Source organism: Fusarium musae, chromosome 2, assembly GCF_019915245.1.
Source record: "Fusarium musae strain F31 chromosome 2, whole genome shotgun sequence".
Lineage (NCBI taxonomy): Eukaryota > Fungi > Ascomycota > Sordariomycetes > Hypocreales > Nectriaceae > Fusarium > Fusarium musae.
In genome coordinates this window covers 928,697-954,149 of record NC_058388.1, presented here as the reverse complement: position 1 = coordinate 954,149, position 25,453 = coordinate 928,697, and the positions used below count along the sequence as shown (strand labels likewise).

The window sequence follows — 25,453 nt, the reverse complement described above, 5'->3', positions numbered from 1 at the left end:
AGTGTGAGGTGTTGGATTGGCTAGGGGAGGAAAGAAAACACAGGACCTTGACTCTAGATGACAAAAAGACTTAGGTAATATAGTCTAAGCTTAGGATAGCTTTTACTGAGTTTATTTTGACACCCTATATTGAGGTTCGCTGTTTTCTTGCCCCCGAGGGATTGGGCTGGAATGCGCTTCATGGTGTGGCAGGATGTGGGGAGCTGTGTTTTGAAACAGGGGACCACAAGGGGATTTGTTGGCTGTCATGGCTTCAAAGCCACCGACATTCAATATTTGCGAAAATCAATGGCATTAATCCAATATCAATAGCTCCAAAACTTGCTTTTCCGCACTTTCATGCTCGGTTTTGCCTCTGAATGGCTTCATAACCGCCACTACATAGATCCAGCCAAGGAATAGCTGAGACCCCTACTGTAAATCTCTTTAATTAGCATCACCTCATGTACCGGAGCCACCTCGGCCGCAACATGATTAAGCGCTTAACAAATGGTAGTCGCGCGCGTGTTTGGAAGGGTCCTGAGACGGCGAGGAGGATTCTATGCCGTGGCGCAGAGAGAGTGGGAATTAAAAGGACCATGGCGTAAAGCTTCAGCGGGAGAGGAATGCAAGTTTCGTATTGTATGGAGTTTTTGAAGGAATGGTGGATGACATGGGTGCAGTGGAAATTAGAGTATGTGAAGCTAATAGTCTGTCGATACCACGTTACTGGTAGCCACGGGCTATCTTTACAGCGAGAGCGAGAGGACACCTACCCACTTTCCTTGGGGTGCTGTAGTGGTGAATCATGGTTCTGAGATGTATGATCTGGTGGTTTGGACTTGTGATGGCTTCTTAGAGCCTCTACTTAGTTCGTACCTTAGGCACGGAATTGCCGTTGTTTAGATCATGCCCCGGTTCTTTTGATCCGGGAGATGTAGCGTGAGCCACCCGCTGGCTTGTCTGGGGTCGTCCAGTGAAACAGGGCGCTAGACTGATTTCGTCAGGGTAGAGGACTAGAGGTGCTTTCCCTTTTTGTCGAGAGATCAAGGGTGTTCTCTTCGGTAACTGGACGAGCTTGTTCTGTTCCCCTTTCCCGTTTCTCCCAAGGATCTCTTTTCCTGCATCATCGCCCTCGAACCGACGTTCATCACCCTATCCTAGGTATACATCGTCCAAAGCATCCTTGAACTTCCTTGTATCATAATCATTATCGTTTCATGTTTTGTTCTGGCCTGGTCGGCCTTGTTTGAAACGGTCCGTGATGCTGCCATAGCCAATGACGATCACTTTAATCTTGTCTAGTTTCAGCCCCCTCTTGGAAGAGTGAACAGACAGACAATTCGATGGACAACTCCACTCCAATGGCTGGTCCTCGGAGGCAGAGACAGCAGCGGATGGCGTCCGAGGAGAGCTACCACGATGAGATCCCTGTTCCTATACCTGGTCAGGGCAGTAATAAGGTAAGTCAAGTCAATAGTGCATGTCACACATATTCATCCCAACCGTGTGTATACATATCTATCCTTACCCTGTCTTGTCTACTCTTCCCTTTCTTCCGTCCCATTACAAGTCAGTCGAAAGCTACCACACCCACACCCTCCACCACGACAGTCAGTCTTTATCGTGTGAACACGCGATCGCGCGTGTCTCTCCTTGCCTCTCTTTTTTTATTCTTCATATTCCTGCTTGTCTGGGACAGCGTCATCTTTGATCACCACCCTCTCTTTTTATTTTGCCTGCTTTTAAAGAACAAAAGCCAGCACCCGTCTCTCCCTTGGATACACTTGTTTCTTGGCTTTGAAGATTTTTGGTCTTATTTTATTTGACCTATCTACCTGGTAAGTTTCATCGGCGAACAAGCCTCAATATGCAAGCGGAACAAGGGACCAACAACACATGCGAATCCTCATGTCTCTCAAGTGCCGCTTTCGAGCATTGCCGGCCGGGTCATGATCCTGATCATGTAAACAATTGATTCCTAGTGGTCTCAGCGTTTACAGATCCTGCTCGGCTGTACACCCTTTCGGTGCCACTGTCGAAAGCTGCCGAGATATATCATCACCTGCCTCACTTGGACTCTTACGGCTGTCGACAGTGTCAGGCTGCCAATTCGATTTCAGTCACTGCACTTCACTCACTTTCGTTCTGCTAGTGCCATTGTTGTTGTTGTCGTTATTCTCTGCCTTATTTATTCTCTTCTGTTCCTCGTCTATCCTCTCTTTTCATCTTCTCTTCTCCATTGTGCAGATCATTGTTCACTTCCTTTTGTTCAACATATCTACACAAAACTCAACTCAACCCCAATCTTAGTTGACAGCTTTCTCGAGCTTCATACTGAGGTCTCATCCTTTCTCTCACATCGCACTGCTTTCCCCAAGTTGCTTTTGCGTATGAGTTCCTCCACTTTTCTCAAAAACGAAATACGAAAATACGGGCATACTGACTTTATCCTTCGTAGCCATCTGCAATATCAACACACTCTCTAGAGCGATACTATACCGCTACACCCCAGAAACAACGATTTAGCTGGCTATTCATCGTCATCATGGGGCTTTCGACCATCGTCACGGCCTCCCTCTTGGCCATGCGCCTCTTCACCCTCCCAGCTTCGGCTGCTCCTCAGGCTATTGAGGTTGAGGTTGATGTCGCTGCTCCCGCGGCCTCTGTCTCTACTGCCGCACCGGCCTATCCTGCACCTGCTTCGCCTGAGTCTGCCGCTCCCAAGGCTCCTGCTTACTCGGCTGCCGCTGCTGCTGGTTCATGGTGGATGTCCGACATCAAGCGTCAAGGTGTCGTTGCCTATGGCTCCGCCGACTACAAGATCTTCCGCAACGTGAAGGACTACGGTGCCAAGGGTGATGGTAGCTCTGACGACACTGAGGCCATCAATGCCGCCTTTTCTGACGGCAACCGTTGTGGTAAGGGCTGTGACTCTTCTACCACCACTCCCGCCATTGTCTACTTCCCTCCTGGCACCTATGTTGTCTCCAAGCCTATTCTCCCCTATTACTACACCCACATGATTGGTGATGTCAACAACCTTCCTGTTCTCAAGCCAACTGCCAACTTTGAGGGCATGGCTGTCATTGACGTCGATCCCTACAACTCGGATGGCTCCAACTGGCACACCAACCAGAACAACTTCTTCCGACAGGTCCGCAACTTCAAGATTGATCTCACCGGCATGCCCAAGAGCTCCGGTACTGGTATCCACTGGCAAGTCGCCCAAGCTACCTCTCTTCAGAACATCGTCTTCCAGATGATTGAGGACCCTAGCGACGACAACAAACAGCAAGGTATCTTCATCGACAACGGCTCCGGTGGCTTCATGACCGACCTCACTTTCATTGGTGGTCGATATGGTGGTTTCTTTGGTAGTCAACAGTTCACCAGCCGAAACATGACTTTCCACAACTGCAACACTGCCGTCTACATGAACTGGAACTGGCTGTGGACTCTCAACGGCCTTGACATCTCTGGCGCCAAGGTCGGCATTGACATGACTGCTGGCGGCAACGTTCAGAACGTCGGCTCTATTCTCCTTACCGACAGCAAGATTGCCAACACTGCAGTTGGTGTCCTGACCAACTACAACCCCGCGCAGCCCGATACCAACGGCACCCTTATCATCGACAACGTCGACATGTCCTCTGCTGTCCCTGTCGCCGTCAAGGGTGGTGGATCTAGTGCTACTATCCTCGCTGGCAACGCCAAGATTGCGTCCTGGGTCCAAGGTCGTGCCTACAGCGGCGGCAGTGGTAAAGCTATCCAGGCCACTCAGACTCCCGTCACCAAGCCCAAGGCTCTTCTCGACTCCAAGGGTAATGTCGTCACCAAGAGCAAGCCTCAGTACAACAGTGTCCCCTCGTCCAACTTCATCTCCGTCAAGTCCAAAGGTGCCAAGGGTGATGGCAAGACCGATGATACTGCGGCCATTCAGGCTGTCTTCAACAGTGTCCAAGATGGTCAGATCGTTTACTTCGACCACGGCGCTTACGTCATTACCGATACTGTCAAGGTTCCCAAGAACATCAAGATTGTTGGCGAGGTTTGGCCTCTCATCATGGCTGGTGGCAACAAGAATTTCAAGGATCAAGCCAACCCCAAGCCCGTCTGGCAAGTCGGTCAAGCTGGTGATGTCGGCAACGTCGAAATCCAGGACCTCATATTTGAGACTCTCGGACCCCAGCCCGGTGCTATCTTGATGGAGTTCAACGTCGCTGGTTCTACTCCCGGCTCCGCTGGTCTCTTTGATGTCCACTTCCGCGTTGGTGGCTCTGCCGGTACTCAGCTTCAGTCCGACAAGTGCAAGAAGAACCCCAAGGTCAAGGCCGATCCCAACCCTGAGTGCCTCGGCGCCTTCATGCTCTTCCATATGACCAAGCAGTCTAGCTGCTACCTTGAGAACACGTGGTTCTGGGTTGCTGACCACGAGCTCGACCTCGGAGATCACTCTCAGATCAACCTCTACAATGGCCGCGGAGTTTTGATTGAGAGCACCAAGGGTGCTTGGTTGTGGGGTACCGCTTCCGAGCACAGTGTTCTTTACAACTACCACCTTGAGGATGCCTCTAACGTCTACATGTCCCTCATCCAGACCGAGACTGCTTACATGCAGGGCAACCCTGACGCGACCGTACCTTTCACTGTGAACAAGAAGTACTTCGACCCTGACTTCAAGGCAACCTGCACCGGTACCTCTCAGCGATGTGCTCGTACCTGGGGTCTCCGCGCTGTTAACTCCAAGGATGTCTTCATCTATGGAGGAGGCCTCTACAGCTTCTTCGACAACTACGACCAAGTCTGTGTTGGCGAGAACAACTGCCAGGACAACATGATCGACATTGAGAGCTCACAGGTGCACCTTTACGGCATCAGCACCAAGGCCTCCGTCAACATGGTCAACGTTGATGGTAAGTCGGCGATCCTTGACAAGGACAACCGCAACAACTTCTGCGCCGCCATCGCGCTCTTCTCATCTTAGGAAGATGAAGTCGATGTACCGCCTTATGGTGTGCCTCCTTACGCCTAGCCAACGCGAATACCCGAGCGAGACGTGCTCATTGCTGATTATGTGCTTTCAACGTGCCTCTGATTTTTCTTTCTTCATTTTTCCATAGGGTCTTTTTTGTTCCAGGACGGAACTGGAGTTTCGGATAGTAAGCGATGAAAAACGCTTTTGATAACTGCACCTCACTCAGAGTAGACAGAGTAGCTGAATGAATCAAGTTGAGACAAGAAATGTGATCCCCAAATGTGACATTGTGCTGAGCTGTGCTATACTGTGATGTTATGACGTAGCCATATGTGATGTGTTGACCGTGGGACGTTGCGGTCACAGGGCGGTTAGTAGATAGAGCCCGAGAACAAAGGACAAAGAACCACATGAAACAAGAGTAGACCAAAAATATTTCAACCTTGTATATGTGTCTTACCTCTGTATCAGAAGGACTACGAAAAGGCAAAAAGATGCTGGAGATCGAACCATCAACTCAGCAAAAGCGAAGCCGAGTCCCGAAGGAGATGAGGAGTGGAGTGATGCAAGGAAGATGTACACCACTCCGCCAAAGTTCAGTTGTTTTTAGCTACTTCGCTGAGAGAGGAAGTAAAAGGATGAGTTATCAAGGCTGGTTCCTTGTCTTGAAAGAAGATTAGCGTGGTGCTGTGGCGTTGATGTTGCCTGGCGTTGGTGCAGGGGTTGTGATGATCCACGGCTGAACGACAAGGTTGTCACTCAGCCCGGCAGATTCAGACACAGAGAACAAGACTTGTGAAAGAGAATAAATAAGTATTTGATTTATATTATCTATGTATGGTTTAAATTTGAGAAGATTACAGAATCGAGAGGGAAAAGGTGTTGTATAGTTGCAAAAAATGAGAAGCCCAAGGGTAGCTGACATTCGAACTGATGACCAAAAAGCGAAGTCTCCCGAAGGAGAAGTCTTATGTAGAGATCGAACCGAAGTTCGGTTGAGTTAAAGGTTTAGCTACTTCGCTGGTAGTATTGCATGTTGGTCTGGTCTATAACCCATGGTGTCTTGTGGCACGTCTTTGCATACGGGTCAAGAGCTTTTGCAGGTCAATAGGGAGCTTGTCTAACTTAGGAGATGCCATTACAAGAGCATCGAACCGGTTTCTACATGTTTACTTTATCATGCCTAACAGTTTGACTCTCATGTCCAGAAAAGTCCAAAAAGAAATGGTCAGCATGGTCATCTACGTTCACAATGCGTCTCGAACTACCTGACTCTGGCTTGACAAAAAGCGAAGGCTTCACATCCGGAGATGGTTAAGCAAGGTTATATCAGTTGAGCCATTGGGCTAGTATTTCTCGCTACTTCGCTGACATTTGTTTGTTTGCTTTGGTATATAAGCGACCTGTTGTTTGTGGCTGTTGTTGTTGGGTGGAGGTGGTGATGTGCGTGCTGCAGGGGTTGTTAGTGGGTGTGGGGTTCTGAAGCCGGCGTTGAGTCACCTCGCCGTGATGCATCTGCCATGACCCCTGCAGCTAGGAACGGGTTGACTTGTCTCAAATTCGGAGGAAGAGAGCCGTCTCTGTTACTCAGAGTAGCTGTATCTTTCATGCATGATCTTAGCTCTTTAGACACTAGGTGAGAGTTTGTATTAGGTAGGGTGGGTAATATGATTTGGTATAGAAGCCATGTGATGTGTAAAATGAATAAGGTACCCTTGAAATCAACAAGCACTTCGGGACATAAGTTGACGACCAGATTTGAATAAAATATCAAGTATATTTACTCAATGCTCTCATATGAACAGTCACCAGTGAACGATTGGTGTGATATAAGGTTCTGCCTAGTTTGACCGTCTGCTCTACAGTATTCTTTCGGCTAGATCTCCCGCGATTGGTGCCCCTTGAACCCCCGGATAACTCTCATCTTCGAATACTCGTCAATTGCTTCAGTAAAATGTCGTGGACAAAGAAAAAGACAACAGGGACTGCACCACCTCAACTTTGTTTCACGCCCAACTTTTCAGAATGGAATGAGGGAAAGCGGGCTTCTAATAACGGCCGGGGCACTGATGATGCTCTCACTGTGACCCGCATTCTTGAAGCAGCTGATATCCCATGCTGTATAGTCGGTACGAGTGCTCTCATATTTTATGGAGCTGCCAGAGTGCGTCACGTACGTTTTTCGTTCTCTAAAACATGGGTGATTTCGTTGACGTGGAATAGCACTGGGAAATCTGTGTACCGACACATCTCGTTGATAAGGCTGTAGCATTATTACAGTCAGAACCTCATTCTGCCGCTTACCATCTCGCGAAACCCTGGGACACACCAAGCTCATCTCTATTACATACCTGGCACCGCTTCAAGCATAATGAAACCGACTTTTGCTTTGTCATTGTTCCTGACAGGGATGTCCATATTGTCTGCGAACCCTCTAACTTCACCCGCAGCCTTCGAGGACTACCATATCCCAAACTGGTCGTCTTTATACAGAGTTGTCTAGACACAGGCGATGAACTACAGCTCTGTGATGTCATTGATGGTACAGACCTGCCAGAGGAATGGGGAGAAGAACATCTTGAACTGGACGGTACACACGACGTCGAATGGGCTATTGAGGCAAACAAGAGAGGCCGCGAAAATCAAGACGATATGTTTGCGCTATGGTCGATTTTTGCAAGCAAACCAAAAAGCAGACGAGCTATGTGGCAATCATACGTACGAACAAAGAAGGACAGATTGGACTGGACCAAGCCGAGTCATGTGTTTATCACGCAATATCGTATTATTGACACTCCGGACCCTTGGACTGTTCTCTCCGACGATTACTAGAAACAAGAGAGACAAATAAATGATGTGTAATGACAACGGCTTCAAAGCCCGTTATACCAGTATAGATCCGTCTTTACGAGAGATGTCACGGCCACGCCGGGTAGCAGTCTTTGTGATTGAACAGATCGTTCAGTTCAGGATGAAAAAGCGATACTGGCCTAGATGGTAGCCAGGGTGATGCTGATGGTTTGGAAGGGCTGAGATGCACAAGAGATAAGTTTTGAAAGCTAGTGAATATGCACGGTTAAAATTGAGACCGAATCGAGCTCTGTGGTAGCAATATCGGTGTGTGCGTGTACATAAAAAATCCTAAGGCTTACTGCCGTGAGTCTGTTCAACTCATCTGGCTTTCGCTGCGACCCGGACCTGGGGGTTTAAGAACACACGAGGATTTATCCGTGGGTGACGAAAGTACTCAGGCAACCTTAGTATACCTTAGGTCAATATAGCATCAATTTAGGGAAGAAATTGCATTGAGGAAATGATGCTCCAAAATAAGGAAGTGGTGTTACAGACAAGAGCAAGAACCTGTGAAGGGAGTGGCGTCAAGACTCATGAGGTATTCAATGTTAAAGAGACTGTAATGAAGTGGTGCATAAAAAGATAGAGGGAGGGTTCTTTGACTACAGTACGTAGTAGATGATATAACACGCAAAATGGAGGGATGATGTTGTCTTGGGGTGGACTCGAACCTCTGGAAGTTATGGCCTGAGAGTACGTAAAGTCGCAAAAAGATATATAACCCTAATATGTCTATTCTATCTGGGTAATTCTCATCTCAGTGTGGGATGTATAAAAAGAGAAGGATGAAAAAGATCGTGGTAGATAAGGAGCTCAGGGGTTCGAACATATGATGCGACAAGCACAAAAAAGCGAAGGCGACGAGGCGTTTGCTCCCCGTTGCGTTATACGTGACCATTAGTATGTGTATGCCAGCTACTTCGCTGTCAGCAGTGTTGGAGATTTTAGTATATAAGGTAAGGTTTTGGTATGTGTAGGTAAGTAAGTCTAAGTCCCGTGCCCAAGACACACAATGGCCATTACTCAACAGTAATGACATACACACAGAGCATTGGACCGTGACTAAGTATACAAAAGGTTGTGAAGTATAAGAAGATATTTTAGTGCATAAGTTCTGTATCGGCTCATCCTGCAGAGACCTCTATAGGACTTGGCTTGCTCGTCCCATTGCAGAGAAACTCACTGTCAGATTCCGACCGTGAGCAAGTCTAGACCTCTGCTTATCCGTAACATTTGAATTACGGCATTTGCTTTACCAATTGGCTTGATCGGCTGTTTATTAGACCAACAAGTCGTGTCTACAGCCGCCTGTTTCGGTTGGCTCACACATGCTCCGGCCCTTCACCACCCTAGCATAAGCACTTCACAGCACTTCGGACATATTCTAGACCTCTCTTCGCTACACGCTTTCTCCTATAGCCCCAAGAGATATTACTATTCGACGTTAATATTCGACATATTGCAAGACATCTATCGAAGCCATGGGCTCTATGACAATGACCCATAGGTATGAGCCATGGCGATTAAGGAACCCCGGGATATCTTTCCCTGGATATTCCTGGGAAGTAGGTTCTTGAGGGGGACGGAATACAAATTGAGGAACCATGGGGCCGTTTGTATATTGATGCTATTCACGAAGGAAGGGTTGGAGATGCGATATAGGCTCGATACCACATGCTGGGCGAGGTGCATGATGACAAGGCTGAAGGGGAAGACATGACTGTGGCTGAGAGTACAAAGCAAGATGCAGTCGGCTACATGTAAAATGACCGGAAGGATTTTATCAAGCCTGTATCATGCTACACGGAACATAGGAACAGCGCGGATGAACACCCTGAAGTTCTTGAGATAAGCTTTTGGGTTGATAGGGAAGACGTCAGTGGGATCCAAGTTCCCAACGTAGGCTAACCACTTGATGAACTACTGAGTGCAAAGCCTGCGAGATGCTGCCGACCAAGACTACACACAGTTGAGGAACTTGGGCAATGATCACAAAAGGGAGGGATGTGCAAAAATAAGACAAAAAACTAGAATGTGATGGCCATCACAGGACTCGAACATAGAGTCATAATCAACTGTAGAAACGAAGGGTGGACCCGGGATTCCGGACTCCCGCTACGCCAAGTGGTTCATGTAATATTTTCGCTACTTCGTTGGAAGCTGCTGTTTCAATTTGGTATATAACACATCTTCCAGGCTGGTGCTTGTTGCTTGTTGTCTAGTCAAAAGGGGTTACTGCTGCCTGGGCCACGTAGGCAGCAGCCAAGGCGCAGCACAAGTGGCGACTAACATCATTGGGTGGATAAGTCAAGAGGCCTCATTAAAATTTGGTTTTGGAACTTTATTTGCGTGTATTCAATATTCCTCATGGTCAAGAGGGGGTCTGTTGGACTGACGGCTGACTTTGATCTGGGTTGTCTGGCCAGTGCTCAGGGGTCGGTTATCCGCAACAGACCCAAACACGATCAACACAACACCACGACCACTTGAGACATGAAGACTTCATAGCACAGCACTGCAATAAAACAGAAGATCAAATGGATGGAATAGTGTATTAAAGTGATCTTGGTTGAACTCCCTGCAGTTTCTATAGATAAGTGTCTGTTCAGATAAGACAGCAAGCAACCCCTGACTTACACTAAGGATCCTCTCAATTTTACAAGTATTGAACTGCTCAAGACTGACAATTACAGCATCAGTGATGGGGAAAAAAAAAAGGAAAAAAGGCAGGCTTCGAACACAGGCAAAAAGACAAGGAGTGGGTAGCGGAAGAGAGCTTTTAGGAGCGGATTTTAGGATTTGTAGGTTCTAGGACGTATACCGCTACACCACTCCTTGTCGAAAGGGAGACATTAATTCTAATATTTAACACCTACCCTGGCCGGCACGCGAGTTGTGTTCAAGTGAGCGAGCCTACAACTTACACTGCACCACGCGACTTACCAGGTCCCGTTACCAAGACCACCAAACAATACCCCTGAGTTCACTTCATCATTACAAGGAACTTACACGTGAGCTTAGAAGGGGAGCTCAGGTTTGGGACAAGCTGTGGCAAAAACAAAGAAATAATAACAGGAGGGAAGGGCAAGGAGTAAGGAATGAGAAAGAAAAAAAAGGAAAAAAGAATAGAAGAAGAACTTGGTAGAAGTAGTAAATGCGAAGAGTGGTACAGACTCGGAGGGAGGGTCGGAGGAAACGAGGTAGGGGGTACTCGTAGGATTCAGCTTTGAAGGTAGTTTCGTAGGTTCGGGGGATACCACTGTACCACTCTTCGCTTGGGATATAGAGAGCGATTTTGGTATACAAGGGTATGTCCTCAGGTCTGGGCCATAAGGCGCCGGTGCTGGTGGGCTGGCGTTCGAGGTGGGGCATAGCATGTTTCTGCCTGCTGAGTGAACTATGGCCATCCCCCTCTGGCCCCTTTTCCGACTTTCCCTCGTACTGAAGCTGTCTTGAAAGCCTTCACGTCAAGATCCCAAGCTTGAAGTTGTCCTTCTCATTGCATCTTCAAGTCGCCCTCGAGTCACGACTTTGTCCAAACGGGGTCAAGGGCAGGCCCTGTTTTCGTAGCATACTTGCAACAACCTTCTTTCAAAACGATAGACTCGACTGGCCAATAGGGAGAAGGACTGCCAAAAAGAAAGAAAGACAACAAGTGCTGTCCAACCTGGGCAAAAACGAAGAGCGGTGTAGTGGGAGAAGGAATTGTAGGAGCGGACTCAAGAGCTTTTAGGTTATTAGGTTATTAGGTTATAGGAGCGGATACCACTACACCACTCCTCGCCGACAGTACTAAAGTGGTTTCGGTATATAAGGTATAGAGCCGGGGACTGGGGCTACTCAGTAGCCAAGGGCAAGACACCAAGCACCAGTAACGGTAAGAAGAATATTGCCAGTGTGTGTTGACTTGTCTTCTTGTGTTGGTGCTAAATCTTCCTTGAACCTCTCACTCTTATCACAGATGCTGTCCAGAGGCCAAAAAGGAGCTCAAAGGCCAAAAAGGAATATCGCAGGAGACACTCGAAGTCGAGACCTTGGCAAAAAACAAAGAGCGGGATCTAGTGGGTTGAGAGAGTTTATAGGAGAGAGTATGAAGATTTTAGGTTAATAGGATGCGGATTCCCACTAGACCACACGCTCTTTGCTGAAGACAATATGAGTGGTTTTGGTATATGAGGGGTAAGGCGGCCACGCCGTCCCAGATGACATGTCAGATGGTGATCACCGATGCGGCGCCCATGTCATTCGCATGAGTGTCCTTGGATATGAGACATGATCATGTTCCGAACCGGGATGGTAAAAGGGGAATGACATCGTCGAGTGTGAGGCCTGCAGATGACATAATCGTCAAGCACTGGTCTGCCAAGAGTGCGAAGCCGAGGACCAAAAAGAAAAGGGGGGCTTCCCTGTCGGGGAGGATTCGAAGTCGGGAGCCATGCCAAAAAACGAGGAGTGGTGTAGTGGGGTGAGGGAGGTTTTAGGTGCGGAAGAGAGTCTTTAGGTTTAGTAGGTAACGTATTCCCACTACGCCACTCCTCGCTGATGATAAACTGAGTGTTGTTGGCATATAAGGGATAGGTGTCTGGTGTCTGTCTTGTCATGTCCGTCACTCCACTCCACAGCATGTCGACAAGTGTGTCCATTGCTTAGGGGGCGTACCCACGCTGATCGTAGTTCGATTCGCGACAGGTGTTTCGTCAAGAGGGATGAGACTCAAGTCGTGCGATAAATATCCGAAAAGCCATCGAAGAACACATTCGAGTGGGAGGTCGAATGGCAAAAAGATGGTGTCGATGTCAAGACGGAGGAGTTGGTGTCGAATGGAGAACTCGAACTTGTGAACTTGAGCAAAAAGCAAGGAGCAGGCAGTGGGGTGAGAGAAGTTGTAGGAGCGGAAGAGAGATTTTAGGTAAATAGGATGCGTATTCCCACTACACCACTCCTTGCCGACAGTCAACTGAGCGTTTTTGGTATATAAGGGGTATACAGCAGGTCCCTCAAGGCAGGTCCCTCATGAGTGCCACACAACGCCACAGAAAGCATAAGCGGGACTCACAGCAGGCAGAACACCCACGACGGACACACTGCTGGACTCCCATACCCGTACAGACCTCAGCAGTCTGACTTGACCTCCATCTCCTTCAATCGCCTTCGATCTCAACATCCTTCGACCATCTGGTAATGTATAGCAAAGTGGGACGAAACCCCTTTTCGGCCAAAATGAGAAGTGTATTCTACATCTCGGTTTGCTCTCGGTAACCACAGGTCATGTTCGTCGCAGTTTTGAATTGTCGTTTGTGATGTTGTGAAACCAAAAAAAAAGTTGAGTCCGTTGCTTGTTGGAGAGGTGTTCGAAGTCACGAACGTCAAAAATCGAAGAGCAGCCCAGTGGGAGAAGAATTTTTAGGTGCGGAATAAGAGAAGGTTTATAGGTTATAGGACGTATACCACTAGACCACTCTTCGATACAGGTAGTAGAGTGGTTTTGGTATGTAAGGGGTAGGTTGGAGTGCTGCGCTCATTGCCAGGTTCTGGGCAACGCCAGACAATAAGATCCAAAATAAATGAAAACCAGAGTCAAACTACCGTAGAGTGGAGACTATCGTCGAATTGTGAAGAGCCAAAAAGAAGATGCTGTATATTGACTCCAATATATGAACTGGCAAAAATCGAAGAGCAGCCCAGTGGGAGAAGAGTTTTAGGTGCGGATTGAAGAGAGTTTGTAGGTTCTAGGACGGATACCACTAGGCCACTCTTCGGAAGGGTAGTAAGTGGTTTTGGTATATAAGGGTAAGGATGAGGGGCCGTACTGCCAGCGCTGCAGTGGCGAGGCGATCGAGGCCACCTGACCTGACTTCTCCAGGCAACCACCCTCAGGTGACTGAGCAGTGAACAAGAACCAACACATTCCCCGGGCGTTCTCTTGCACACTGCCATAAGTCAAATCAGAACCCGACGCTTTCCTCGTCAAGAATGTCTTGTCTTTGTATACTCCATGGCAGTTGGCATGGACTGGCTGTCATATACCCCTGAGTCGATATCTTCGTCACCCAAAATTATTTTTCAGTTGTCGACAAGCAAAAAGAAGGAATGATCGGGTTGGAGTGCTGTGCTTTTATTGTACGGCCCAGCAAAAACGAAGAGCGGCGCAGTGGGAGAAGGAATTGTAGGAGCGGAGTTTAGAGATTTTAGGTTATGATCTTAGGATCTAGGACGGATACCACTGCACCACTCTTCGGTGACTGATATTGAGTGATTTTGGTATATAAGGTGATGGGTGTCGAGTCGGTCTGGTGCCTAAGGTGTAAACTACCAAGGTGCAGAGCGTCGTCTCAGCCTCCCCGGCCCGCCCCTAAACAGCAGCTGCCTGCTGGCGATCGATTCGGATAATGACATGCACTCCCCTATATCGTTGGTGCTCTTCGTCATATGAGCAGAAATGACGATCTCATGGTCCTGTCTCAGTCACGAGTCATTCTCGGCTTGGTGAGAAAAACTGGTATCGACTAGAAACAGAATGACACCGACTCCGTGTCGCTGTTGCTTGTCGCGGTGGCCGTCGCTTAGTCGATTTGCTAGCAGGGAGAGCAAAAAGAAAGGTCGCGGCGTGGTCATGCTGAAATTGTGCCATTTAGCAAAAACGAAGAGTGGTACAGTGGGAGAAGAGGGAATTGTAGGAGCGGAGTTTAGAGATTTTAGGTTTTGATCTTAGGATCTAGGACGGATACCACTGTACCACTCTTCGGTGAGAGGAATAGAGTGGTTTTGGTATATAAGGGGTAGACACCCAAGTCCTGTTCCACGCTAGATCACCCAGAAAATCGGCCAGCAGCTTGGACCGGCTTGCAAAGTGCCTCATGCCTCCCTGCCTGTAAGCTTTTCCGCAAAGCTCAAGTGTGCCCACTAAACGACACTGACTCCCGCCTGCATCCTGCATCACAACTTCTTTCAGTGCGACTTGTCGATAGAACACGGTGGCTCCGCCATGTCTGCTGTCCAGATGACAGTCGCTGGGCTTGTATCATGACCACTGGTCTGGCTCTCTTCAGGGGTTCTGTTCAGAGATGGCAATGCAGGCACTTTCTTGTTGGTAAAAGATTCAGGTTCCGCCATTGAGAGAGTTGTCATCGAATGAATCCTGGTCCTCGCCTGGGTCCTCACTCACGCCCATCAACGTCGATGAAGTGAAATGCCGTAAAAGCCTGTTCATGTTCATCCCGGCGTTCGAACGCCACGAAGCGTGTGGGGAAATAAGAAGAAAATGAGTTGACAGGAAAGATTGAGATGCCAAAAAGACAGTCGAAGCACACGACAAAAACGAAGAACGGTGTAGTGGGTGAGAATGGTCTTAGGAGCGGATTTTTAGAGAATTTAGGTGACCTTAGGAGTTTAGGACGTATACCACTACACCATTCTCCGGTACTGGTATAGAAAGCGATTTTGGTATATAAAGGTAAACCCCCAGGAGCCCCTCCCACACTCTGCGTACGTGTCGTACTCGCAACAAGTCGCTGGGTTCGAATGTGCTGAAAACTGGCCGAACAAATCCGTGGAGAAAGACAATGTAATTAAAAATGAAGTCGAGTCGAACAGCAAAAACGAAGAGTGGTGTAGCGGGGAGAATGGTCTTAGGAGCGGATTTAGAGAGATGTTAGGTGACCCTAGGAATCTAGAAGCGTATACCGCTACACCACTCTTCGCATTGGTAGAGAGAGCGATTTTTGTATATAAAGGTAACCCCCTCCATGGTACATATCGTCGTGGCAAGGCCGCTGCGTTCGAACGCCGTCAAAAAATGACCAGATAAATCCGAGAAAAAAAGAGGTCAGATGTCGAGACCAGGTAAACAAAAAGTTGAGTCGAATGGCAAAAACCGAAGAGTGGTGGAGCGGGAGAAAGATCTTAGGAGCGGAGAGAAGAATTTTAGGTGATCATAGGAGTTCAGGGGCGGATACCACTACACCACTCTTCGGTACTGGTATAGAGAGTGGTTTTGGAATATAAAGGTAGACCCGTCAGGGGGGTACATGTCGACATCGGGGGGGATGCCTGCGTTCGAACGTCGCGAATCTTGGCGAAATAAATCCAGGGAAAAAATGAATGATAGCTCCGGGCTAGGCGACAAAAATTCGAGCCAACTGGCAAAAACCGAAGAGTGGTGTAGTAGGAGAAGGATCATAGGAGCGGGTTTTAGAGATTTTAGGTGATCATAGGAGATCTAGGAGCGTATACCACTACACCACTCTTCGGTATGGGTATTGAGCGGTTTTTGATATATAAGGGTACGCATGGTCGACTCGTGGAGGGCGCTGAGTGCAGTGGGCGAGGCTCGGGGGCGAAGCGTGAACGAAAAAGGTTTTCGTGCGCTCGTGGCGGGCGAATGAGTGACGTCGCGACAGCGTGAATGTAGTCCGTGTGACTCTTCGGTATGAGTCGTCAAAAGCGTATTCGGTTTCTCGAGGATTCCATGATCACTTGATCACAGACGCATTCGTCGAAAATAATCGTCGTGTTCGTCGTCGCAGCATTTCGTTGTGAATTTACAGGTCAAAGTTATCATGATGTACCCCACCTCAAATAATAATCCACAAGACGTCAAAAAGGTCGGAGCTTTCTTTTTTCCGCTCCCCGCCATTAATTTTAGTCTCTGAGCTTCCTGGAGCTGCCTTGGCGGCAGCCCACTACTAGCGCGAGTACGTAGACGTCATCGCCTCAAGCCAACTGTCCATCGTCAAAAACGCGACCAAGGACAGTCTTGCGCCACTTCTTGCAAGCCTTCTGCCTCTCTCCAAGCTTGTCATTGACCTCTCCTGATGCTGTGGCTCTCTTAAGAACTCACTTTACGCTTGTTTACAATGGTTACTACCCGACGTGCTGCGAGGGCGGCTGCTGAAGCGAACGATACAGTTATGCATTCTCCCTCCAGATCGACTTCGACGCCTCGCTCGTCTCCTTTCCTGCCGACACCCCTTGAGAGAGCTGGCCTTGTGTTGTTCCCAGCTCTTTTGATCTTCGGGACTATCTTCTCTATAATCTCACCACAGACACGTGCCGCACCGTACGATCCTATCGCGCAGTCGCATTTCCAAGATCCCAGCGTTTCTCCGAGCTATTTCGCGCGCAAGTCCAATATTTTCAACGTTCTCTTTGTCAAGCGAGGCTGGGCTTGGATCACTGTTGCATTCTTTGTCTTCATCTTCAGCCATCCTAGCACCACTGACACCGGGCGACGTGTTCGCGCCGGTCTGCGATGGGTTGCTGTAACAACGATGTGGTTCCTCGTCACGCAGTGGTGCTTTGGACCTGCTCTGATTGACCGTGGTTTCCGATGGACAGGTGGCCGCTGCGAGCTCGCTCGGAGGGAGGTCGAATTTGGCTCTGATACTGTCGGTGATAAGGTCACAGCAGTAGCCTGCAAAGCTGCCGGTGGAAAATGGAAGGGAGGACATGACATATCGGGCCACGTCTTCCTCCTGACACTAGGTACTGCGTTCCTCATGCAAGAAGTCGGCTGGGCTGTGTTAAGATGGTCTGGCAAGCGAAACGAGGAGCGATGCGTTGTTATGACAGACGGAGCTCTCAAGAGCGCCAACGTCGAATCTGATACATCTCTGGGCGAAGGCTCTGAGCGACCTGCCCTGGGTCTCGGCGGCAAGTTCGCTGTGGGTGTCATGGGATTGAGTGCTTGGATGCTACTCATGACAGCTATTTACTTCCACACATGGTTCGAGAAGGTAAGCAAAGTCCGTGTAGTCTCTCAAAATGCAACTGCTAACGACTCCTAGTTTACTGGACTCTTGACCGCGGTAACGGCCTTTTACGTTGTGTACATTGTGCCTCGCTTTGTACCTGCTGTTAGGCAGGTCATTGGTCTTCCTGGCATATAGAAAAGGCATGGTGTGATGAGTTATGAGTGACGCAGGCGGAGTACATAGATGTAAGGTAGAACGAATTGCATAATCCCACTGTAGTAGCATGGCGTGGCTCTTCACAGGGTTGTTTTCTTTTATTTTGTATCGCTATACTTAAGACAACTGCAGATGAACAATTCCAGGGCTGACGGCCAATGTCCAGGGCGATGCCGCACTATATCTGTCTCGCCATATCTCGGCACATGCTGTAACTTTATGTCCGGCTATCTACCTTCTTCGTCGAGCAGATGACTTTTTCTTCTTAAACTCATCCTTGATCTCATCCAAAAGCCCATCAACTGTCAAAACATCCACAGCAACACCAGCAAGACCCTTAGCGACCATGAGAGCCTTCTCAAAAGCAGGCTTGCTTCCCGCTGCGACCTCGAAGGGCGCGGTATGAGGGCCACTCTTTGGAACAGTTCCATTGGTATAGGTGATCTGGAACATTGGGCTGATGGCTGGAAAATCCTGGCTGATGTTTCCTTGGTCAGTTGAGCCACCGGGTTCTCGCATCTTGTCGACATCAGCATCGGGGAGGTCACCACCAAGCTCCTCGAACCAGCGTGTGTATGACGCAGCAAGACCATCGTTATTGTTCATGTTGGCGTAACCGTATGGTCGTGTTGTGAAGTTCATCTTTGCACCTGTGCCGAGAGCACCAGCCTTGAAACAGTTATATACCCGGTCTGAGAGCTCTTCGAGTTGTTCCTCATTGGCGGCGCGGAGCTGGTAGCTTCCTGATGCATCGGCGGGGATGACGTTAATACGGGTTCCTGCTGAGTGGATGATTCCATGGACACGATCTGTCGTGCGCATCTGCTGGCGCATATAGGACAGAGCGCTATTGGCGAGGAGGAGTGCGTCTTGTGCATTGATGCCTTCCCAGGGCCCGGCTGCAGCATGAGCCTCACGACCTGTGTACTCAACATCAATGCGGTCTGTCGACTGAGCCAGCATGTACGGTGTGTCGGGGCCGTTGCTGGGATGTGAGATCAGAGATATGTCAATCTTGGCATCCTTGAAGACACCTGCTTCGAGCATCTTGACCTTTCCACCGAGAGACTCTTCAGCGGGTGTACCAAAGAGAATGACCTTGCCCCCAAGTTTCTCCTTGCGCATAATCTCAGCGGTTGCAAGAGCACCACCCAGCGATGCCGTCGCAATCAAATTATGGCCACAGGCATGTCCCAGTCCCTCTAGCGCATCGTACTCAGCATTAAAGCTCACAACGGGACCATCGCCTGAGCCATCAAACACAGCCATGAAAGCAGTGTCGATTCCGCCAACTGTGTCGGTCACGTTCCATCCCTTCTGCTTCTTCATGAACGATGTAAGAAGCTTGTGGGCTTTGAACTCTTTGTAGCCAAGCTCGGGATTATCGTGGATGTTCTTGTTGATTAACCAGAGCTTTTTATCGAGCGAGTCGACGTAGTCTGAGACTGCGTCTGTGTATGGGCTTGCGGCATTCTTCTTTTGGCGTGGTTCAAGGGTGGTTTGAAGTGATGATGCTGGGGCTGCGAGGAGTGTGAGGCCGAACGCAAAGGCTGCGAGGCCTCTGGCATGACCAAGATAGACCATCGCGATGACTTATTCCGCAGTATGTAATGAAGAGAATTAGAACCGACTTTTGGCGTTTTACTACCGCGTTCCAATGATCTCAAGTACCACCTCGAACCTGGACCTAGTATAACACATTCACTGTCACGCGGACTTTGGCAATCGCTCGGCCTTATATGCTACGGCCATTCTGATCTTCAATACAACTCAGTTCGGCGAACCATAGCCTTTATGCTCGTTATCACTTCTTTTGGCAGTATCGCAATTGCTCCTCAGTCTAGGACCTAGAATTGTTGCCCGAGACTCCACCTCGCAAATCCCCCGCCCAAGAAGTTCTGCAGTTACCTTCCTAACTGGGGTATCAATTAAGCAAATCTTTAGAGTTATCAATTAGTTGAACCTGGGTCGTATCGTCACCCCGCTTCGTGGGTCTCTTATTCCCTGCGATGAGTTCGTGTATGTAACCATAGCCTTGATATCGATAGCCAACGCGCACCGACCAAGGATCAGATTACCGGAATGAAGATTGCAAGTTTCCGAGGATTGTGTGATTGAGATGGAGCTCTCCATAAGTTATGTATAGCCGTGGTCTATAGCCGGTCAGCATCCGCGGCGGTATTGACCGCCGTTTGTCGACGAGATAGGGCTTGTGTCTGAGGCGTGTATATACACTCATTGGAGGAGGATCACATATCACTATAAATTCAAGATATGATCTAGTGTCTTGTACTATGGTCAGCTCTGAAGTTAAAAGACAGAGGTGTTGGTCATTTATTCTGGTCACTAAGGAGGTATTGAAGTAGCGATTCGATGGGCTGCCTCTAAACATGTTCCAGATACCAAAATAGATCGAAAGGTCGGAATCAATCGTTATAGCACCCGAGATTCATGATAGTTGCCTATAAATAGTGATTCAACCATCTCAAATGGGCTCCCGGGGGTGCATGAAACGAAAAAGACTCGACAATTCAGAGTCGTTCATACCTCGGGGTCTTTAATAAGCAGATCTACGCTCACTGAGTCGTCGGTAGAATCCCAATCTTCGATGCTTGGCAACTCTGACACCAGCTCTGCTGGTGCTGGGCAAGAGATGGGATATGGTCTCTTAGAGGAAACACACGCATGCAACTCCCAGGCGTCACAATCTTCTTCTTCAATACTACAACGGGAAAGACGCAAGTATCAGCCTCTACACTGATACCATTTTCTCAGATAACGGTGACGGGTATGACTACTCGCCGAGGACTGTTGTAGTGATATTCTTGGCGTTTCTCTAGGGTTTCAAAGATCAAAAGAAGGCCCGGGAGCTCTTTAGGAGCAGGGTAATTTGATAGAGAACAATTGAGAACACTCCCTTTGTATGGCAGTGCGGTGAAGACTGTAACAGGCTTTATCATTGAAGAGATATAGATTGTGTTAGAGAACGAGCCGGTCAATTCGGCAGAGAGAAGTCTAACGTGGTACTCATCATTGCTGGGGATGGAAATGGGCTTGATGGGTACGGAGGCCATGTTGAAAGCCAGGAACAATTGGCGGAAGCTTAAAAGTTGAAGACATAAGAAATATTTCATATAAGCTTCAGGATGGTGAAGAGAACATACGCTGTGCTGGAGATCGGGAGTCAAACTATCAAGATGAGATACTAATCCAAGTAATAATACTCAAGAATATTCTAAGTAACTCACTTCTCAGATAAGATATTCATTCAATGTTGGGGATATCCATATACCAATGTTGTGTATACAATGCCTCTTTGATCAACAAAGGCGCATGGTCTGTTGCAACCAAAGAGCAGCTACTAGGTGATTAACCAAGGAAGACAACGACATCTCAAAGATAACTTCAAAGTAAACTTTTGTGATCTTGAGTTCATTGAAGAATGAAGAGCGGAGTGTACCATCAGAACCTATGGATGAATCACATCTAACAGTCATCATCGCCAACTTGATCATCAACCTTCACAAGAATTTTGCCCCGAGCATGAAGTCCACCTAGCTTCTTGTAAGCTTCCTTAGTCTCCTCAAACGGCCAGATACTGTCCTTGACCAGTTTTATATCGCCACGGCCTAACATTTCTGCAACAGCCTGACGATCCTCAAGTGTAGGGCTCATCATAGATGTACCCAACCATTTTCGTCCAACACCACCGAGCCATGGGGATACTGGCCACCATTCGTTTAGTTTCATCTGCAGCACAGCGCGCAGGAAGTCTGGGACGAAGAACGTGGGTGGTTTGATTCCAACGGACGAATAGTTGCCTTCGGGTACAAGATAGCATGGTGAGGCGAGATATAGGGCTTGATGGCCTAGAGTGTCGATGATGGTGTTGAAGGGCTCTGATGAGAATCTTTCCGCGAGGTACTTAGATAGATGATCATGTTGCGTGTAGTCGATAACCTGTCAAGCGAGTTAATTGTCGTTCCATTTCAATCAACGCTTAACTCACCTCATCTGCACCAAGACTCTTGACCAACTCGACATTCTTACCGCTGCAGATGCCAACGATATATCCTTCAGACCCTACAACGATTCGGAGCATCTGTACCACCAGAGAGCCGATTCCACCGCTTGCTGCATTGACTAAAACACGATCGCCGGTCTTTGCACCAGACTCATTCACAAGCTGTCGTGCTGTCAAGCCCGGCAGTAAGCAACCAGCTCCATCAGCAAGGCTCACGCCCTCTGGTTTCTTCACAGCATATCTAGCTGGAATCCTAACATATTCAGCCAAAGCACCTGTTCCCGTAGGCAGAGTATGGCTGGCTGGCAACATAGCAAGAATCTTGTCACCTTTATTGAATCTCCTCGACTGTGCCGATCCAGACTCGTCATCAGGATGCCAGACATCGATCACGGTGCCTGAAAAGTCCATCTCAGGAACACAAGTTGGTTTTCGAATGAATGGCGGAACTAGAGTCATCTGGAATATGGCACCTGGATTCAAGCCTGCAAAGGCCACTTTGACAAGAATCCATTCCTCTGGGTCCGGCACGTCTTTTGGTAAGGGAAGAGGAGGTGGCAAAGTTGAGATAGGTTGGCTTGTAAGATTGAGGACATCCCATGGTAGACCTCGCTCTGAGAATACCCAGGCTCTTGATTCTGTCATTTTGAGATGTTGTTGATGAGGGGGCTTGTGAAGCTGTGAGATAGGCATTGTGGCGGTTAAGCCAAGCTAAGTTGGGCTTTCAGCCGCACGTGTTAGTTGAAACTGTCAGCTATCAATCAGTATTGACCAGTCGGCACAATTCCGTTGCCAAGTTTTTGCTGCATCTTCACATAAGATGGAGTATTAACGTCCGGTAACAACGTGTGTGCAAGGGAGCTTTATTCATTATCGCTGTTTAGAAAGGAACATTTAGCAGTCACTTAGTTCTCAAGTTAACATTTGGCATATCGCAGCAATAGTCAATATTGAAAAATAAATAAAAACAAACATGGAATTAAAGGATCATGATGCTATTCTAAACATAATGAAGCTGTGAATTGATGATGTCGGGGTGGCTACCCTAGACGTCCATTAAAAGGACCCCGACTGCAATCTATCCTGTTTGCACAATTGAAAGACAGATAGATTATGCATACTCCTGAAACATAATCCAACTAATGAAATCTACATCGTAAGCCCACTGCTAGTTGGGAATTAGTTCGAGACAACATATCTGGGGCTTGATTGCAGCTAGCTCATTGGAGCGTTGGCGTAATTTGGACCTCAAATTGCATGGGGTCAACATCCAATTTGCCACAAAAGGAGAAGCGAGATAACAACAACAAATTCCGCCCGCCAGCCCTGATATCGTTGAAAGCAGAACAGATTTCCCCCCGTGTTCGACCCCTCCATCAAAGATGCGCTGTCCCCCCGTAATACGGTAGCCTAGAATCAAAGGGACCCCTAAGCACCTACCAATTCAATCTCCACAGCGCAGAAAATACGGCTGCCTTCAGCGGCAACCCTGCTGTAAGACCCAGCAACCACAGCAACGAAAAGACCCCGCCACTTTTCTAGCAAAAAAGACAGCACACAATTATTCAGTTATCCGGCACAGTTGAAATTAGCTTATTCCATATCAGCAAAATTTTGGGCAGGCCAATTTATGTACATAATCAGACCACACCAAGGCTACCGCCTTTTCACCGCCAGGCACCGGAATTCTCACTCATTTTACTTTTTAGGCACCATTTATCACTTGGTCAATAAAGTCGTCGTCCTTTGGCAAAGCCTCAATCAAGCCAGCTCAGCTCCTTGATAACTTCACCACGTAACGTACACGCACCCCCCGTACGCGTAAGAGGCAAACGTCAGCAAAAATGCGTGAGATTGTGAGACTTGGATTTTTTCTTTCGTCCCTGGCGAATTTGAGTTTGACCTGAGGCTAACTACCCCCCGTTTGACAGGTGCACGTTCAAGTCGGCCAATGTGTAAGGGCCACCCAACCAATTTTTCTGCTTTGAGGGACATGTGTTGAGTTGATGATTGCAGGGCAACCAAGTCGGCTCCAGTTTCTGGTAGATACCACTGCAGGCGATTATTTTGAGTGCAGAGACTGACGATTTATCAGGCAAACCGTCTCTGGGGAGCATGGCGTTGACGGTAGCGGCTCGTGAGTGAAATGAAGAGTCGGTGACCCTTATTTGCCTCAACCTAACATTCTCTCAAAGATACAACGGAACCGACGACCAGCAGCGAGAGCGCATCGACGTCTACTTCGCCGAGGCGCGTCTCTCCAATCTCTCTCACTCACCGTCTTTTTTTCACTAACCGTCTCTCTTTAGGCCACAAAGGATAAGTACGTGCCCCGCGCGGTTCTTGTGGATCTTGAGCCCGGTCCTCAGGATGCCATCCGCGCCGGTCCTCTAGGCCAGCTTTTCCGCCCCGACAATTTCGTCGCCGGAAATGCCAGCGCCGGTAACAACTGGGCCAAGGGTCATTACACCGAAGGTGCTGAGCTCGTTGAGGAGGCCATCGATGTTGTGCGACACGAGGTTGAGAACTGTGACCATCTTCAGGGTTTCCAGCTCACCCACTCTCTGGGCGGTGGTACCGGTTCCGGTATGGGAACGCTTCTTCTGTCGAAAATCCGTGAGGAGTTTCCCGATCGTATGATGGCTACTTTTTCCGTTATGCCCTCACCCAAGGTTTCTGATACCGTCGTCGAACCTTACAACGCCACGTTGTCATTGAACCAGCTTGTCGAGAACTCCGATGAGACCTTCTGTATCGATAACGAGGCTTTGTACGACATTTACGAGAAGACCTTGAAGATCGCTGATCCTTCTTACGCCGATCTCAACTACCTGATCTCGACAGTTATGGCCGGCGTGACGACATGTTTCCGATTCCCCGGCCAGCTTAACTCTGACCTGCGCAAGTTGGCCGTCAACATGATTCCGTTCCCTCGACTTCACTTCTTCATGGTTGGATTTGCGCCTTTGACCGGCCGCAAGATGCAGGGCTTCCAACATCTTACCGTGCCCAGCCTTGCTCAGCAGATTTTCGATAACAAGAACGTCATGGCTGCTGCTGATTTCCGCAACGGTCGATACCTCACTTGCTCCGCGATCTTGTAAGTTTTGATTTGAAAAGATGCATGAAATGAAAAGAGATGAAATGAGATGAATTAACGTGAGATCAGCCGCGGTAAGCTGTCGACAAAGGAGATCGAAGACCAGATGCTCAAGGTGCAAACCAAGAACTCAGAGTATTTCGTCGACTGGATCCCCAACAACGTGCAAACCTCCGTCTGCTCTGTTCCCCCCAGAGGTCTCCCCATGGCCGCCACATTCGTCGGAAACTCCACCGCCATCCAGGAGATCTTCAAGCGCGTCGACGACCAATTCTCCGCCATGTTCCGTCGCAAGGCTTTCTTGCATTGGTACACCAGCGAGGGTATGGACGAGATGGAATTCACCGAGGCCCAGTCCAACTTGCACGACTTGGTCAGCGAGTATCAGCAGTACCAGGATGCTGAGATCGACGACGAGGTTGAGGAGTACGAGGGCGAGGGTGAGCCTGAGGAGTATGAGGGCTAGAGGGACTGGAGAGCAGCTGGTTAAGATGATAAACTATTTGGCTTATTATTTCTTTATTACCCCCCAAAATGCTTCGTCCCCTTCTAGTTCATATATAGCATTCAAAACTGAAATTGGTTTATTAGGCTCTGTTTTATAGCCGATT

General features: G+C 48.5%; 5 protein-coding genes across 5 annotated transcripts; 3 read left to right on the top strand and 2 right to left on the bottom strand.

Annotated features, from left to right (window-relative positions):
- Nucleotides 1–1,343: 1,343 nt before the first annotated feature.
- On the top strand, nucleotides 1,344–4,966 carry J7337_002270 (uncharacterized protein; the record flags this gene model as incomplete). Its single annotated transcript, XM_044820002.1, has 2 exons — nucleotides 1,344–1,442; nucleotides 2,441–4,966. 2 exons carry the CDS (start codon nucleotides 1,344–1,346, stop codon nucleotides 4,964–4,966), a joined length of 2,625 nt encoding a protein of 874 aa, XP_044684302.1.
- An 11,699-nt stretch (nucleotides 4,967–16,665) lies between these two features.
- Nucleotides 16,666–17,697, top strand: J7337_002269 (uncharacterized protein; the record flags this gene model as incomplete). The annotated part of the gene is made up of 2 exons (XM_044820001.1): nucleotides 16,666–17,544; nucleotides 17,596–17,697. The coding sequence occupies 2 exons, from the start codon at nucleotides 16,666–16,668 to the stop codon at nucleotides 17,695–17,697; spliced, it is 981 nt and encodes a 326-aa protein (XP_044684301.1).
- A 252-nt stretch (nucleotides 17,698–17,949) lies between these two features.
- Nucleotides 17,950–19,302, bottom strand: J7337_002268 (uncharacterized protein; the record flags this gene model as incomplete). The annotated part of the gene is made up of 1 exon (XM_044820000.1): nucleotides 17,950–19,302. One exon carries the CDS (start codon nucleotides 19,300–19,302, stop codon nucleotides 17,950–17,952), a length of 1,353 nt encoding a protein of 450 aa, XP_044684300.1.
- Nucleotides 19,303–21,204: 1,902 nt separating this feature from the next.
- On the bottom strand, nucleotides 21,205–22,435 carry J7337_002267 (uncharacterized protein; the record flags this gene model as incomplete). The annotated part of the gene is made up of 2 exons (XM_044819999.1): nucleotides 21,205–21,678; nucleotides 21,728–22,435. 2 exons carry the CDS (start codon nucleotides 22,433–22,435, stop codon nucleotides 21,205–21,207), a joined length of 1,182 nt encoding a protein of 393 aa, XP_044684299.1.
- A 1,151-nt stretch (nucleotides 22,436–23,586) lies between these two features.
- J7337_002266 (uncharacterized protein) lies at nucleotides 23,587–25,308 on the top strand (the record flags this gene model as incomplete). Its single annotated transcript, XM_044819998.1, has 3 exons — nucleotides 23,587–23,598; nucleotides 24,052–24,842; nucleotides 24,912–25,308. The coding sequence occupies 3 exons, from the start codon at nucleotides 23,587–23,589 to the stop codon at nucleotides 25,306–25,308; spliced, it is 1,200 nt and encodes a 399-aa protein (XP_044684298.1).
- Nucleotides 25,309–25,453: the final 145 nt, after the last annotated feature.